The sequence below is a fragment of the Myxocyprinus asiaticus genome, chromosome 20, assembly GCF_019703515.2.
Source record: "Myxocyprinus asiaticus isolate MX2 ecotype Aquarium Trade chromosome 20, UBuf_Myxa_2, whole genome shotgun sequence".
Lineage (NCBI taxonomy): Eukaryota > Metazoa > Chordata > Actinopteri > Cypriniformes > Catostomidae > Myxocyprinus > Myxocyprinus asiaticus.
This window is the reverse complement of record NC_059363.1, coordinates 27,242,446-27,260,665: the sequence shown is the minus strand read 5'-3', so window position 1 is coordinate 27,260,665 and position 18,220 is coordinate 27,242,446. Positions and strand designations below refer to the sequence as shown.

General features: G+C 36.5%; 1 protein-coding gene across 8 annotated transcripts in view; it reads right to left on the bottom strand.

Moving 5' to 3' along the window:
* LOC127411258 (gephyrin-like) overlaps positions 1 to 18,220 on the bottom strand; it is a 137,956-nt gene that overhangs the window by 45,084 nt on the left and 74,652 nt on the right. For all 8 annotated transcript variants that reach the window (XM_051646683.1, XM_051646685.1, XM_051646684.1 and 5 more), the window contains one exon: positions 13,109 to 13,240. In XM_051646683.1, coding sequence (XP_051502643.1) covers positions 13,109 to 13,240 — 132 coding nt within the window. The remainder of the gene's footprint in view (positions 1 to 13,108; positions 13,241 to 18,220) is intronic.

Sequence of the window (18,220 nt, the reverse complement as noted above, 5' to 3'; positions counted from 1 at the left end):
AGGATCCGCCCCGCTGCGAGGCCCCACCATCAAGTGGGTAGGGGACTTGCAGGCGTTCTCTGTCAGCGAAACGTGCCTGGAGTTCGGTCCAGGCTACTCTCATGTGATCCTGAGACCCCGACCGGGCTATGTGCCCAAGGTTCCCACGACCCTGTTTAGGGATCAGGTGGTGAAACTGCAAGTGCTGCCCTGGGAGAAGGCAGACCCTGCCTTGGAGTTGCTGTGTCCGGTGCGTGCTTTACGCATCTATTTGGATCGCATGCAGAGCTTTAAAGTTCTGAGCAGCTCCTTGTCTGCTTTGGCGGACAGCGAAAAGGGAGCGCTGTCTCCAAACAGAGGATTGCACATTGGGTCATTGACACCATCGTGATGGCATATTATGCTCAGGACGTGCCACCCCCTGTGGGGCTATGAGCACACTCTACTAGGAGTGTGGCAGCCTCCTGGGCCCTGACCAATGGCGCCTCTTTAGCAGACATCTGCAGAGCAGCGGGCTGGGCAACACCCAACACCTTTGCGAGGTTCTACAATCTCCTGGTTGAGTTGGTCTCGTCCTGTGTATTGTCAGGTACGAGCAGGTAAGTCCCGGGACAGCTGGCCGAGTGTACCACTTGCTCATAGCACCTTTCCCCTCCCATGAGGTGAAGACATGTGCTTTTGACTCCCAGTTGTATTCACAAGTTGTGATCCCTGGATGACTTTCTTCCTTAGCCCTGTGGCAGGCGAGTTTGCAGAGAAACTCGCTGCCGGCACAGTACATGTGCTAACTAAGCTCGGGCGGGGTGTGGTCTCCGCAGTGTCTTCCCCTTGGGAGTGACACCCCCCCGACGTAGACACTTATAGCTCCCAGCCGGTAAACAAAATTCCACTCGTTTTGGGGAGAAAAAAAGAGGAAAAGAGGCCACAGCTGGGCTAGCCTGTCCCTATTTGTTGGGCAAGTCGACTTGTCCCCAAAGGAGCATTGGGGGAGGTTACATGACGGCCTGGTGCGCTGGCTACGAGGCACACAACGGTCTTCCCGTTTTGCACCGCCAGTCCAAGTAACACAGTTTACCTTATTGTTGTGTTTCGTATAGGGACCCCTAGTGTCACTACATCGACACAACGTCGGGTGAGTGACAGATAGGGAACATCCTGGTTACTTTCGTAACCTCCGTTCCCTGATGGAGGGAACGAAATGTTGTGTCCCTCTTGCCACAATACTGAACTACCCGCTGAAATGACCGGGACCTTGTCTCGGCTCCTCAGCACAAAACCTGAATGAGTGGTTGCGAGTCAGCTCCTTTTATACCCATATGTCCGGGGGAGTGGCATGCAAATTCCACTCACCAATTCCCATTGGCCTTTTTTCAAAATCTGAGGTGTTTGGGGCTCCCAAGAGTGACCCCTTGTGTCACTATATTGACACAATGTCTCGTTCCCTCCATCAGGGAACGGAGGTTACGAAAGTAACCAGGATGTTTTTTTAAGGTTACTGATTACTTAAGTCTTCATCTCATGTTAGTGGTCATGACTTTATACATAGGTTTGAAAATTACTATTCATTTCTTTGGTAGTAAATTTTTTTAATCAGGAAAAAAATACTGAGTGCACCTTTGAGGTATACAGTAGGATGTAATGGTCTCTGAATGAGAAGAACTGCATCTTGGGTTGGAACAATGAAAACAGACAAATGCAAATGGACAGAAACACACACACACACACACACATACACACACACACACAAAGTACCAAAGTGAACACAGAGCTCTCTCTTTCTCTGCCCTTGAAGTCTTGCACCAGCCTCTAACCACACACACACACACACACACACACACACACACATTAATGAAAACATTCAATGCAAAGCCAGTGCCAGATACAATATGTATCTCTTCCACAAGTGTCACACACCTGTCAGAATCAATGACAGAACCATGTAGTAATCTCCATGGCAACCGCAAAGGCCTGATCTCTCCTTCAGCTGACCTCCAATCTACAGTACCTTCCATTTATCAATCAAACCGAGAGAGAAGGTGAGGGTGGGGGCCGGGGATCCAAAGGACCATCGGACCACCAATGTCTGTTTATTACACTTACAGAGAGGGGAGATTGGAAGCCAGGTACACTCTCTCTCATATTCAGAAAACTGTTCTGAAAACAAAGAATATTTCTGCAATTCCATTTGGTGGTGCAGAAATTACATCCATCAGGTTTAAGCAATTACTTTTGGAGTCAATAGTGGTGCAGAAATTACAAACCTCAGGTTTAACCAAATTTTCTGTATGGACAAAAGTTCAGATACCTGAATACATTGTTCAGCATCTGAACAACAACAAAACAAAACAAAATTATAACCTAACCTAAAAATAACCTAAGTAACCTAACCTAAAATTGCGTATACACTCAAATTAATGTTAAAATTAACTAATTTTAAGATTTACGCATTTCAATTTCATAACAAAATTTGATCAAATTGAATTGAGTAATCTTTATTAAAATAAAATAAAAAACCTAAATATTTTACATTTCATTAATTAATTTTTTTTAAACATTACACTAATTAATTTGATTTAATTCTGTTATGAAATTGAAATCTGTTCATTTTAAAAATGGGCTAAAATATTTTTAAGATAAGATCCACATTCGCTCATACAAAACCTTATAAATTAGACTGAAGGACATGACATGAAAGCATAAAATATTCACAGATTTTCAAATCAGAACTATTTATGACACTGATTTATCATCATTCTCTAGAAAAGGTTTGGATACCTAAAATTTTATGGCATCCGAACAATTAAAAATTTGACTTCCGAATGCAACGTGTACTTGCATTATGTTATGAATCGGTCTGACACATATTGGAACGCAAAGATGCAAGAAATCAAGCTTGCGTCTGCATTCACGTACTTCCGTAAATTATTCGGCATGTTTCAGCCTTCAGTGTGAAGGAATTTAAAGAGAAACAACTTTTTTCAAATCAAAGTTGATTTTTCAACTTTCATGTCATTATTGAATCACTATTGTGTAGGAGAAAGATGCAACAGCAATTCAGTATTAACCTCTCTGTTTAATTATAGTTTTTTTCTCTCTCTCTCTCTATTTTTCCTCCACATCTGTCTTTGGCTGAAAGACCCTTCAGGGTGTATCCTTAACCAACTCTACCCTGCTCATACACACCAGTGAACACAACACACACTCGCCTCAGTGAACACAACACACAGGCTGTCCCTCTAAGCGTACACACAAGCCCAGCATCACTTCCTCTCCACACAACTCCAGCCAATGAAGCACAGAGAGTGAGCTTCAGTCTTTAACTAAACTACGTAAATAAATGCTGTAAAAGCATTTTTTATTGTTATTTCATTTTAATTATTGTGTTAACTTCTGTTAATAAATACAACCTATCATGAAGTGTTACCACTTAATTTTACTGTAATATTCTTATAATGCAAATATTTTCACTTTGAAAAAAGCTTAACAAATAACTTAAAAGCTCCTAATAGCAAGCCTGTAAGTAAATATCTACAACTGTACATTATTTTCAAATAATTCTCAAATAATCCATTTTTAGTATTGCTGATATGAGCTACCCTGTATTTGAGGCTAAATAGTTGATATGTCACATGGGAAGTTGGAACTTTTAAAGTTACTGTATTGAACAGAATCATTCAATTCAATCTAACTCCATAATGGAAAACAAGAGTATGTTATATAAGACAATTTCTCCCCCGTCTACACACACAAACTTACTATGAGCATTGACACAAGTACACATGCACACAAAACAACTTTTGAGGACTAGGAGTGACACTTAAAAATAAAATGAAGAAGTAAATTATCAATTTATTCATTCAAACAAACAAATCTAACTAACTAAATAAATAAATAAATAATAATAATAATAATAATAATAATAATAATAATAATAATAATAAAGAAATAAAAAACTTTTTTTAAATGGACAATTTAATAGACATATTTAAAACCATTTATTTAATTAATGTTTTAAAAAGTAGTTTAAATATAAATATAACAATATATTCATAATAATCCATCAAAAAATATTTATTATTTAAAATTTATAATAATAAATTAATATTTTATTTTTAATTTATTGTTTTGTTGTTATATTTAACTACAAAAACACAAACCATTTTAAATGTGTCTATTAAATATTAAATATGACTATTAATTAAATACACGTCCATTCACAATTTGAGATTTATTTAAATTTTTATGTTTGAATTAATAAATTCATAATAGATGTCCTCAATTTTATTTTTTGAATTTCAATGCTAGTCCTATACAAACATCAAGCAGATGTGCACTTTGTGCAACATGCAAACAAACACACTTCACACGCATTACACATACCCAGTAAGTATACAGTGAGCACACACCACCAAGACGTCTGTTAGAGAGCGCATCACCTGCAAAGCATCAAGCTATTGTATACAAACATCAGATAAAATCTTAAACAGCATATTCAAACACATTCTAAAACCAAAAAGTCAGTCCTAAAAATGCCATCTTACAAGATGAATACAAACACAGAGGTCTGGGAGATGTGCAGTATGTGTACAATCAATTTGTTTTTGGTTAAAGAGCTACAGAAAATAAGTATTATTATAAATTTGAATGCACAACACTCAAAAATGAGGCAAAGAGAACTTGAGAACAACTCCCTGTAAGATGTTGTGCAGATAGTGTGGGACAGCACCAATGTTACAGTATATCAAACTCCAACTGTACACACTGGAACCTATCTGAGCCCTGCCCCATTCAGAAACCCCACACTAACATCTCCTGTACTACACCAGAGCACTGCAGCTGTTTCGAAACCACAGTGGCTGCTCCATACGCAGCAGATCAGGCAAGAACACACTGAAATCACCCCATTTACAGAGCGTCCTGAGCAGACACAGCTGTCACGGATTCCCCCGGATACTGTCTGGAGCCCTACTATTCTACGCTCACATCCACACACGCACATCAAAAAAAGACTTGTGTGCAACAAAACAGAGTGACGCATGAGAGAGGAGAAAGCCAGTGCTTACCATGCTTTATCCCGATACACAGCAGAATGCTGCCTGCCTCCCATACGCACACTAACACATACAGGCAGGCACACACACACACACACACACACACACACTACTACATGCATGAAGCTAGAGAGAGTGTAGGAGGGGAGAGAGAGAGGTGGAGTGAGCCTTGGAAAAAAGAAAGAGTGCAAAGCGGAGGATGAATACAGATCACTGCAATCTAAATTTGGAGCAAATGCAAAAAAAGATCTGAGTGATGTACAGTGTAATAGGGTTGACTGCTGTGCTGTCTGTGGGGTGTGTTTGTTAAAGCACAAACAGGGGGTCAAGCAAAGGATCTTAAGAGAGAAAGCAGCCAGACTGATCTCACGAGAAAATCTACGACACTAAGTAGATTTTTGGTCTAAAATCGGATGTTTTCCAAATTTTCAAAATGCCCCTAGTGGCCAAAGCTTGGAACAACAGTTGTGCACATGTGCACTTTTGCGCGACACACTGTGCAAGCGTGAGACCTGAGCAAACATTATGCAAATGAAACAAATAAATTCATGTGATGTGAAAGGCACAGTGCAAACGATTTTCTGAAACATTATTAATTAGTAATAATTACATTAATATACTCCTAACCATAACAGTACTGAGACCAGATAACAGCATTCTTACTTCTTAGCATATGTAGTATCTCGCTAGCTGGAGAAAAGGGATATAACATCAAAGGCACAGCGCAGCGGAAATTTTCGGAGCATGAACATTCGCCACATAATGGCACTTGTCCAGAAATTGTCACATTATGTCAGAATTTAGGTGGAAAAAAGGTCCGAACACGCCACTTTCCCACTGGATCATGTTGGGCAGCACAGTGTGTGTCTACCTGTCACAATATGAGAGACAGTGAGTATTTTGACATGAGTCCTGTGTCCAAATTGACTTTTGCACTTCCTAATTTCTATTATTATTATCATTTTAATTCCCTTTTTTCCTGTATTCTCATAGCTTAATTTATATTATTTAACATCATCCCTTGTATCTTTCTTTGTCAATTACACTGTATATTTTGCTTCTGTTTCTTTTTTTAATGTATGTTGGTTTGGTTTTATATGTACAAAGCTAGGCAGCAAATGCATATGCAATACAAATGTACAAGTATTTTTCATGCCAATAAAGCACCTTAAAAACGGGAAAGAGAGGGAGGAGGAGAGAGAGAGAAAATGCATTATTACCTCTGTGTTTAGCACACACAGTGATCTAACAGCCAGGCTGGGTATTACGTAACAGCTGGACGTTCTACAGAGGGAATGCAGTCAGTGTGTGTGTGTGTGTGTGTGTGTTTGAGCATGGGGAGTGTACATTTCCCCTGGTTGTCCTGTATGAGAGGTATTCAATTAAAGTTTCAAGAGGTCCAGTCTCTAAATTTCCTTCCCACCCAGCATAGGTCCAAACAATCAAATGTCCCAAATAAGTTTTTTCATGATGTGTGGCTATGTAATTAAATAAACAATGTGCATTTCAAGAACACACTTTGGAAATTGTCAAGACTGCTGATTTGTCAGTATGGAACTGCAAATAATTAATTTTAAATTCAAATGTATTAGTGTAGCGCTTTACAAGATTATTTTGTTGTTTTTTATTTTTAGTATTATTATTATTATAATTATTTTGCATAAAACAAACATGTTTAAAGAATTAGATTACCAAAAATTAAGAAAAAGAATTAGCTTACCAATTAGATTACTAGTGCCTCCTTTAACTTCGGTGTTATCAATCGCTTAGACTGCATTACGTGCACATTATGTGGGCAATTGGAAAAACAGAAATAGATGACTCTAAAAACATCTTTACACCGTGCCGTTGTCATGACATTCAGCACATGTTGTCTGTCCACTGTGCATGAGAAACAACAAGCGAATGATACACTAAACTGATTTAGTGGTTCATGGTTTTGATTCCTGTGTAAACACATCATGAAACGCACATTTTCATTGCAAATATGCTGCTTTAGTTGCTCTATTTCTCAGTGAGGAAAAAAACATATATATATATATATATATATATATATATATATATATATATATATATATATATCATCATTAACTATATCAATTTATGATAAATCATTCATGGCTCAGGTGGAACCTATTTTGGGTCCTGTGGCTGTATCACAGAAACATGCTAACTCTAGATTCTTATCTTTTGCTTTATTAACCAAGGCGTTTAAAGTTAGGACCTGTATGCGTTTTATTTAACTTTTCAGATGACACTTAAAACTCTATATTTTTTTTAAGGGTGTTTAGATATTTTAATTGGAAACTGATTAAGTCAAAAATACTAATTAAGAAAATGTTTTTTTTTTTTTTTTTTTTTTGCATATTGTTAATCTTTGAACATAATTGCTTAAAAAGAAAACAATAAAAATGAGGACCTGAATTCACTTGTCAACGTATTCGGCCCCTCTTTGCACATTTCTGGCCCCTCTGCAGCACCCTGTCTTTTACAAATCCTCGAATAACAACTGACATCATTTTTCAAGCTTGTCAATTGCCAGGTGCCTAATGTCATACAGTAGATGTATACACAAAAGTAGGACTGGGTAAAAATATAGATTTTCCGATGCATCGCAATCTTCATTTGAACGATCTCGATTTTGATTCATAAATCCCAAGATTGATGTTTGACTCTATGTGGCAACCTTCTATAATGCAATTAAATCAAAAAAATATTTTGCACTATGCGACTAGGAATGTCTGTGATTTGCCACTGGCTGGTAAACATTCAGATTTCACTCACCAGTGATTGAGAAGTGTAGTGTAGTGTAGTGTGTTTCAGTAAAAGTAAGAGTGGGGAGTAACGGGTTATTTGTAATGGCATTTGGTAATCAGGATACAAAAATTAGGTAACTGTAATCCATTAAATAAAACCCCATCGTAATCAGATTACAGTTACATTAAAAAAAAAAAATGGGATTACTGTCAGGATTACAAGTTTTAATTTCTGACATAAAGTGATAAAGACAGCTGTTTGTTTTGAGTGTGAGATGGTTTAGATGCACGTTCTCTTCGGGTTCTCGGTCATGACTCTCTTGAGTCAGGAGCGCCTCCTACTGTCGCAAGCGCAAATAACACCTGTCTCACATCAGCACTCTGCTCTCGAGGCAAACAGCTGCATCATCGCGATGGCCACAGAAGAACATGCATAATTTTCTTGGAAATTTCGACATTATTTTCTCTTATATTTAAAAGGGAAAAATGAAACAATATTAAAGTTCAGTGGAATTTATGCCTTCTAGCTGTGAAAATGCTCTCACTATCCAAGGACATGAGAATTTGAAGGTAATAAGAGCCACACAAAAATCACATTAGCTAGGTTAGCTAAAATTACTTGATATTAAAATGTGTTAAAATTAGTTAGCCTTAGTGCTCAAAGAAATCCGTGGCCCTCATCATTTGGTGGGAGCAGGAATAGCTGCCAATACTGACACGATCTGCGGATCATTGCTGGTACGGCATAGAAATCCCCTGGTTTGCAAGATTACAAATGCGAACTGTACTATATTAGCCAGGACGCCCTGTATGATGTTCCGCATTGAAGCTGAAGAAATGACCCCTCCCCCAGGTGAAACTTTCTCTCCTTTTTCACCTCTCATGATTTTGCATCCCTGATCATTATTAACAAATCCAAATTGTACACATAAATACCAAATTAATTGAAAATGTGTTTTAAGTTCATAGGAAAGAAAGTTCAATGAAGAATTGATCTGATTTTGATCAATTATTGTTGAGGACACTTCGAATGTCTGGGTGAGGGAGACATTCTGGTAAATGTAACATGTTCAACACTTATAGTAATTAGGAAGAAGTAATTGAAAAGACACACTAGAAGTTTTAATCTGTTTTGATCTATTCTTTAAAACTAGATTTTGTTTTCTTTTTGGAATCAAAACTCTTTTTCCCCCTTTAAAATCCTCCTTAAACAGAAACATAAACATAGAAATCAGCCATTAACTGTTAGCTGGTGATATTTGACTTTGGATCATGAGCAAGCAGAGGAAAGACACTCTCCAGCATTTAATTATGACAATAATAACAATGATGAAGATGAATACAGTCTGAAGTTAACGAATAGTGCAAATTACAATTGCCTGTACACACTAACTGCAATACACAGTAAAATTACACTTTGCAGTGTTTTTGAATCTGAGATATATCCTGACAGATTTAGTTTAATGTTAACCAAGACATAATTCAGTGCATCTGTTCTGATTATATTTGCTTTATGAGAAATTTTCTTTTTCCGTAGCAGACAGCGAACTCACTTGATTTCTTTAAAAATACTGAGTTGTTCTACATTAACAGCTCATTTTCTGCTTTCTTGGTAGGGTGCAGTGTCCATGTTTCTTTTCCTTAGATATAATAACAGCTACAACAGTACGCGTAATATTACTCAAACATGTTCTGTTTGTATTCAAGGCATAATTTAAAGTTTTAGAGATCATATTGATTTTATCTTGACTTTATTTACATGTGTGCCCCTGTGGTAATCCAAAAGTAATGAAAAGTAATCTGATTAAGGTACTTTCACATTGCTGTAATTGGATTACATTACTGATTACATTTATTTTTAAGTAATCAGCTATATGTAACAGATTACATTCAAATGTAACCCTCCCAACCCTGGTAAAAGTTCAGTTTAACTCGTTCTGTGTGTCCAAAGACGAGATCCAAACAATCCATTTGTTATTGAAAAAATGTCTCTTTTAATACCCTTTCTGTTCTTTACAGTCAGTTGTTCATGAAAAATATTTAATTCTAATCATACAAGAATGCTAAAGAAACCATGTACGTCCTCTCTCGATAATATGCACTCACTGGCTGATGCCAGTATTCTTAAAAAGACAGTGCCTATTTAGCACATGCTTTACATAATGTAAACACCTGAAAATAGTACAAATGATGCAAGTACACCATAAACATTTAACAAAAATATATATGCACCATAATATATTCAATTTCAATACATTTATTGATGGAACAGACTGAATGTGAAAAATTTTCAAAGGCTAAAATGTGACCGATATGATGAAAAACTAATGATAAAATATAATTTTAAAATTAATATTTTCATAATAAACGTTACTCTATATACATTTTTGCAAACTGACTTGTACATGCCGCCTTCTACATTTAGCTGCAGTATCCTGGTGAAATGAACACTAGAGATGCTACAACAACTGTGTGATTTAATCATTGTCACACAAATCACGAGTACAATTGCTGATTTTGATTTTATAAAATCGTATTTTTCACTCTATTACTCACCCCCCGCTGTTATGATATCAAAACACTTTTACTTTAATGCATGATTTGAGAAACTAAACATTTTAACACTTGTATTACATACTACATATACACACTTTTTCCTATGGCTTTAGCTTGCTTAGTATTTCACATGATAGAGCGACAGACTTTGGGCTCGGCGACAGCGGTTCAAATCCAGCCAAAAACGCACAAAATGAAAGTTGCACAGAAGCAACTCAAAATGATGTGGTTGCTTCAGTTAATGTGTGTTTTCTTTTTTTATTTCGAATTTGCATTTTAAAACACTATCAGTTAGGGTTAGGTGTGGGTTAAGGGTTAGGATGTCTGTTTTGTTAAACTCTCATTCATCTTTTCGGTCACTTTTGGTTAGGTTTATGGTAAAGTTTTAGGTTAGGGATGTACTTTTTATCTCCATCTACAATTCACCTTAAAAACCTTGTTTGATTACAACCTCATTTAACACGTACTCGTGCCCATCCATAATCAATACCCAGCTCCACACAAAAGCATGTGTAATGGAGTACACACATACAGGCACACACTGCACTTTATGTACTCTATAACTGTTAAGTGCCACTTGATACTAATGTTTAGGATCTAAAGCAAATCCACTAAACGCTTGTCAAAAAAAAAAAAAAAAAGCAGTCAGCAGAATTAAACCCAGCCTGAGGTCATAGCTGAAGCCCAAGTCACTTTATGGATCTTCTGCTTCTGACTGTTGCATCATATAATTCATCCCTGCATTTCTGTTTGCTTTTCACTAATTACTGATTCACAGCATGTTGACAAAGCTCATACTCATATTACCTTTTCACCCTCTGATTCATTTGCTAAACAGACACACACACACACACACACACACACAAACACTAGGTCACATGCAGGAGAAACAGCAAAGACATTAAACACATTTAAAATATCACACTCCCACTAACAGAGTGTATTCACCAACATCGACCAACGTTGTGTTGTGTCATGAGCCTGTCTACACTGGAAGCGTCAAAGCTGCAGATCACATTAGAATGTTCACAAACAATGAACCAATCAGCTGTAACCTTTAAGATAGATGTTGGCAACAGTAAAATTATAAAAATAAACTTAATTTTCAATGGAAATCCACTGGAATAAAAACTGACATTTTTAGAAAAGCAAAATAGTTTTACTATTATTTATTTTATTTTTTGTTAAAGATTACAAAAATTATTATTATTATTTTTTTTAAGATGGAATTTTGTTATGAAACTGAAATGTGTAAACATTACAATTATTTTATTTTGAGTGTACAGTCCACAGCAATACATTTTGGGATTGAATTTGTTAGTCTGTCCAAGATATATTTATTATAAGGGCGTGGCTAAGGATGTGTCCAGTTTTGGTTGTGTCGCGTTATTAACGCAGCATTTTTAGGAAACTTGAAAAACGCGTCTCGAGATCCCTGCATTCGGAACTGCGCTCCGTCCAGCTGTCTGAACACAAAAACATGTCCTGTTCTTGTGCTGTTGCTGGTGTCAAGCAAGCCTGAGTGTGGTTTGTTCTCTGTGAAGCTGCGTGTTGCCTATACAGCTGGAGTTTTGCTTACTGCCCCCTGCTGAAAACAGGTGGAACTTCAAGCTAGCTGCTTCAATGGTAGGAATATTCCTTATTGTGGTCAGGGGACATAAAAAGTGGCGTACATTTTTTAAAGCGTTACTTTTTTATATAATTGATTGCACTGAATTAACGTGTTAAATCGACAACCTTAATTACAATTGTTAGAAACAAAAGATTCTTTTAAGTAAAAAGCCAAAGATAAGTTGGCTTTTATGTAAAAGTCAGAACCTATTTAAAATGTGAGTATTTGACTACTATTATTTATTTATTGATTGATTGATTTATTGTTATATACTGTATGACACGTGTTAATAAAATTATTTTATTTTGTCTTCATTTATTATTTTATTTATGGTAAAAACAAAGTGGCTAAACAAGCCAAGCAGGGCAAAAAAATTGAAACAGGGTATTCGTCTGAAGACGCATTGCAACACAACACATTGCAACAGACCTTTGTAGTGTAGACAACTCTGTTGATTATAATGGGAGCTATCTAGTTTGTTGCGCTGTGACGTGTCCCGTGTAATAAAGTTAGAAACCAAAACTAAAAGATTTCTTGATATTAAAATCAAAGTATTGCACTGTTACATACTCAAAAATCAAAAAGAATGTTTGCATAAAAACATTATTCGACGCCACAGAGAAACTACACTAGTGTTCATTAAACCTTTACTACCATTTTAGCACTTTTCACTCAAAAGAGATGAAAGTATGATCATGATGTACAGTATGAAGTGACCAAATACAACATTGCTAACTGAAAGTGAGAAAGGTCGCAGTTAGAGATAGTATCCTCACTCTAGGGAGGGAAATAAAATGGCAAAAAACAGGGTTTAAAAATACATAAACCAAAACAGCTCCTTCAACTGAAAATAATAAAGAAAAGAATTATTGTTGAACCCCCATTTGTAGCCCCCCCATTCATTAAGTCACACATTTGGATCTGTAAAAACAAACTGATTTTCAGCCAGTGTAAAAGCTTCGCCTCTCTTCTCAGATGACCCAATGAGCAGAGTCACTGCTGTCTGGAATGCAAAGCAGTGTGTCAAAGCAGCCAATGAGGTGGCAGCAGATGAAAATCCAGCCATGGAGGATACGGAGTGCATGATGAAACAGTAAGCTGAGCTTGAGGGGAGAAGTATGGCGTGAAGAAAGGGAGAAGAGGCGGAGTCTTACTTTGGGGGTGGGGCAGGAGGCAGTGGAGAGGCGGGACTGCTGAGCACAAGGAGACTCGGAGGGCGTGGTGCTGAGAGAGGCGGTATCCCGTGGCAAAACTTGCACGCCCCTTGAAATGATGGATTCTGGTATCTGTGAATGGAAAATGAAAATGAAACTACATAAAACCACCAGAACAGTAAAATTCAGTAAAGCATTGTCAGAATTCACCATGCTGACTTTAATATTACAGCTGCTCTGAAGTGCTTAGAGACATTTCTAAATAATGTAATCACAAAATCAAAATTGCAAACCTCAAACTTTCACAAAAGTAAACACTCTATTCAAAACTATAATATCTTTAAACAAATTAAAATGTTTCCCTGAAATGGCTAAGGCCATCAATTGCACAGTTAAAAAGTCATTACACACTCTGATATTTATCAATAACAATCAGACCATGAGGTCTTTAGAGCAACCTCGGTAGTCCAAAATAACATTCAAACAAGTCACCTATATTGGCTTTAAAAGGTTTTGCTGCTCGTAAGAATTTCTGTTAAATACCTTCCACCTTCCATGAAGAAGAACACAGATAACTATAGTAGCATAGATATAATCAGAGACAAACATACTCATTGACGTTAGAGAAATGAGACTTACTTTGGGAAAATGGCATTATGGTTTGACATATTTGGCTAACAGAATCAATTTTAGTGTGTAAGCAAATGAGAAAAACTGTAAGATGATGTTTCAATGATAATGTAAAATGGTTTCCTTTGTGTCATACAGGATTTATATTCTTTATTAAGTGTGTGTATATATATATATAAGTAGGAATGGGACGATATGGTTATCTCATGATTTGGTTCGATATACGATATGAAGTTCGCGATTTGATATTATCTCGATTCGATATGATAACACTTAAATGACAAAGTATGGCAGAAAATGTTGTTTATTTTTTGAAATCTTTTTGCAAAAATGCACATTATAATTTCTTATCAAAATAAAGTTCTTTAATACACAATATAAATGCCCAAAGTCTGAATAATAAGAGTTTCTCATGTACCTTTCACTATAAGAAAAGAACAAATGTGCCTTCAAAAATAGTGGGCTTCATTCAGGCTGATCAGGTGCAGAACAAGCAAGTGAACTGAACAGAACTTGTCCTGAAAAAGTATGTGAAAGTGTATTTATTTTTCATATGTCTTGATTATTATAATCACATTTTAAGTTTTTAAAAATATAAAAATTCTACTTTCTATCAATTAATATTATTTCTTGAAATTGTATATATAATAATGATATGAGCTGTCAATGTTTGAATTAATTGAATATTTGAAATAAGTTTACATTAATTTGTATAAAAAGCGCTATAATGGTACCGTCACTTTAAGAGTTTAACGCGCATCTCACACTCTCGCACAGGTGTTACGGTTAATTTATTAACAAGAGAAGTCTCGTTTTTTTAGCGCATCCGTGTTATTTGTGAATAAAATTAATATTTCTTTTTATTTTTTTATCTGACTGTAAAGAACAGAAAGGATGTTAAAAGACACATTATTCAATTAAAGTGGAGTGCGGGATTTCATCTTTGGACACATATTACACAGAAGAAATGGTCAGTTTTAATCTCAAGAACTTTTCAACAAAACAAGGTGGTTTTCTAGGTATTCCAGTACTTAAACTTCTAAAAGCTAAATTCAAGCACTTTTGTAAACAGTGTAGAAAAAGTGCAGTTGGGGTCAAATCAAGCGATAGAAAGATTATGATGTTTGACGGGTCACTTCATTTATGATCACATGGACAGAAAACAATGTTTAAAATTTTGAAATATCGAGTTTTGCCTCGGTATGTATCATCATTTTTATCGAAATTCTATATATCGTCCCATCCCTAATATAAAGTAATTAATCATCGATGCAATTCAATGTATATTATTATTAGTGCTCGACTTATGTATTGCCGAGGCCGTTACATCGGTTGATATTCGGAATTTCTTAAATTATCGCCATTGGCCGATTAATTTTCCTGCTTGGCCAATTAGTTTCTGAAGCTGCGCCAAAGTTGAGAGTCGCCTGCTTGCACAAGAAGGAGCCACCTGAGACATGGAAGACCAATCACAGTTCATTTTGTTGTTACGTGCCATCGTGTTACCACAATAATAGACCGCTGTGCAACACAGTCTCGTTTAAACAGTCACTCATATCAGAGCTGAGACAGACGCGTATGAGCTAATGATGTTTATTTCAAATAATTATTAACATAAAATGTTCAAAAAGGGGAAAGTAATGTGTCCACGGGGAAAGTGTCCAAACACAGGGGGAATCTGGCATCCTTGTGGTGAAAAGGGTCTATGTAGGTTGAGGGGAGTGTCCAAAGGAATAGTCCAGGATGTGGGTGGGGTCCAGCGGTCGCAAACTGGGGCACGAGGGGTGTCGGATTTTTCTATGTGACTCGACTTCCCAGGGGCCCCGGAATTTGAGGGGAAGGTGGCTCGGTATTCTAGCCCATCGGCCGCAATGAGTGCTGTAGGGGTGTAATGATTCACTCGTTTTCTCAATGAAATTCAAATGTGGGGGCAAAAAATGGCCTCGTAATGAATCCTTCTGTTTTCTATATGTAACCTCTAATATAGTTGATGTTGATGTTCATTTTTAGGGTAAGACTAAAATTGACATAAATAGATTTGACACAGTTTATGTTTTAAATTGTTAGAATAAATTATGCCCTCAAAAAAAATGCCCCTGAAAATCAAATACAGGGGGAAAATATTGACCACAAATGTAAAAGTTCATTTCTGACACTGGGTCACAACTGAAATAAAGTGATTTAATTGTGAGGAAACCTATAAAGACGTTATTTTCTATCATTTAAAATATAGTGCCATTTTACTGGTATCATTGTTTAGTTGGGGACTTGGTGTGCAGAAAACATTTAAATTGAAGTCATCTATATAATTGATTTTCTCTTTTCTTTGAAACTGAATGTAGTCAGATGATGTTACCTAAATGTTGTAATATTTGGATTAGTTTACTGATTCAGGGTCCCCACGGTCAACCTGGATATATCAGGGAATTTTAAAATTGTGATTTCAAGGCCTGGAAAATTCATGCAAAATATTAAAATTAAAGACTTTTTATAGTGAACTATGGAATATGGAATACTTTTCTAGATATGTTCATCTCTGAAATATTTTATTGTACTATTATTGTATTCCAAGTAGCCTGCATATAAAGTACATTTTAATGTGTTTTCTTTCAAGTTACATTTGGTGCAATAAACAATCTTAAATAGTTTGCCTTTCTTTTTCTTGCTTAATGCACATTAGGGGAAGTATTTAAAAAAATACTATAAATGCATTTTTAAAAAATGCTGAAATGAAGCATTAATCGAATCAAATTTCATTGTGAATCAAAGTAAATCATTTTGAATTTTCAAAATATCGTTTTTGAATCAAATCGAAAACCAGTGAAACGAATAGATTCACTTTAAAACCAAAGACTGACATCCCTAGTGTGCCGGCGACACGTCTAACTGGTGCTGGGGTTCTGAGGTTGCTGTCCGGCGACACACCTAAATTGGCCGGTACACTCCCTGCTCTGCTCCTGGACCCGCCAGCATGCATGCACTGGAGTTAGAGGCTAACCTCCCAAGGAGTGGCGTGCTCTGTGTTTTAACTGCAGTAGTGATGAGGCAATATTCACATCAGGTGCGCCTCATCATCCGCTGCCCAAATGATGCTAATTAAATTGCGCCTTTCCTCTCTCCTGCCCACTCCCGTTGTGAGCCTGGCTGAAGGACGGCCCTCAGAGGCAGGCCGACGATTACGAAAGGGAGGGAGTGGCGGGTTGTTCCACCACACTTGTCTAATGATAAAAAGGCAAATATCAATAAAGCCTCTATGATATACCATCTGCATATATGCGGAAAGCTCATTTAAACTAATTTTACTCACAAACCTCACACATTTCATTCTCCCTCTCTTTCTTCTTCCCTGTACAGTTCCCTGTAACTCTTAACTGTCTCGTCTAATGAGAAAAAGGCAAATATCAATAATACTTCTATCATATACTGTATCATCTGCAAATATGTAGATACTGTATCTAGCTTGAACACATTTAATTCATAAAAACATGCACAAAAAAAGCGCTGACATATATTCCTCTTAAGAGTGTTTTATAATAGCCTGGATCAAAATAGTGTAGCTCTGATTCACGAATGCTTCGCAACGGACAGTCCATGACACTCCAAGCAGGCGATCCAGGCCAAGTAAACTGGAAGCAGTCAGTAGATTGCTGCTCTTGCTGAATCCGCACGAGAGCAATAGAGTAACTTCAAAGTACTTTAAAAGTGTTTCACGTGTGCTATTGGTAAATGTCATATTCACTGTGCACTGTATGTATAATTGATGTACAACTGTATGTACAAAAGACTCTGTCTACTCTATGCACTATTATTATTTCAACTTTTCTAATGTTTAACAATTTCTTTATGTGAAAACAAAATGGGAGGACGTAACAGAAACCAGGAGAAACTGCTATCTACCATCTAAAACACACAAAATCTTTTTTTACAAAGTTAAAGTTTTGTGTGAAAATTTTAGTAAATGTAATGCTAAATAAAAGTTAATTCATTTTATAGTCAATTTATGTATTTGTCATTTACTATTACAAACTATTAAATTATATCGGCTACACTGCTCTTTGGATATCAGCATCGGCCATTAAAAAAAAAAAAAAACCCTATCAGTCGATGTCTTATTGTTATTGAAGTTAACCAATCATAAGAAAGGTCATTCAAACAGTATTCAACAGGCAAAAACAGGCTGTTCAATTATAAGCATCAGAGAGGGGGGTGGCATATGGTTTTGTGCAACTAAATTACTCATTTTTGGTGCAATAATTATTTTAGGGGGAAAATTAAATGCAACAAATGTCCTGAATAGGCTTTTGGAATAACGTCTATATAAGGAATCAATGAGCATTCACTAAGAACTCAATATATGAAACATCATAACTAATACGGTGTGTGTCTTTTTTATTTTATTTATTTATATATACTGTAGTCAGAGCTGAGTCTCACTTCGTCTCACTGCCTTTGATCCAGCAGGCAAGTCTCTGTGCCGTACCA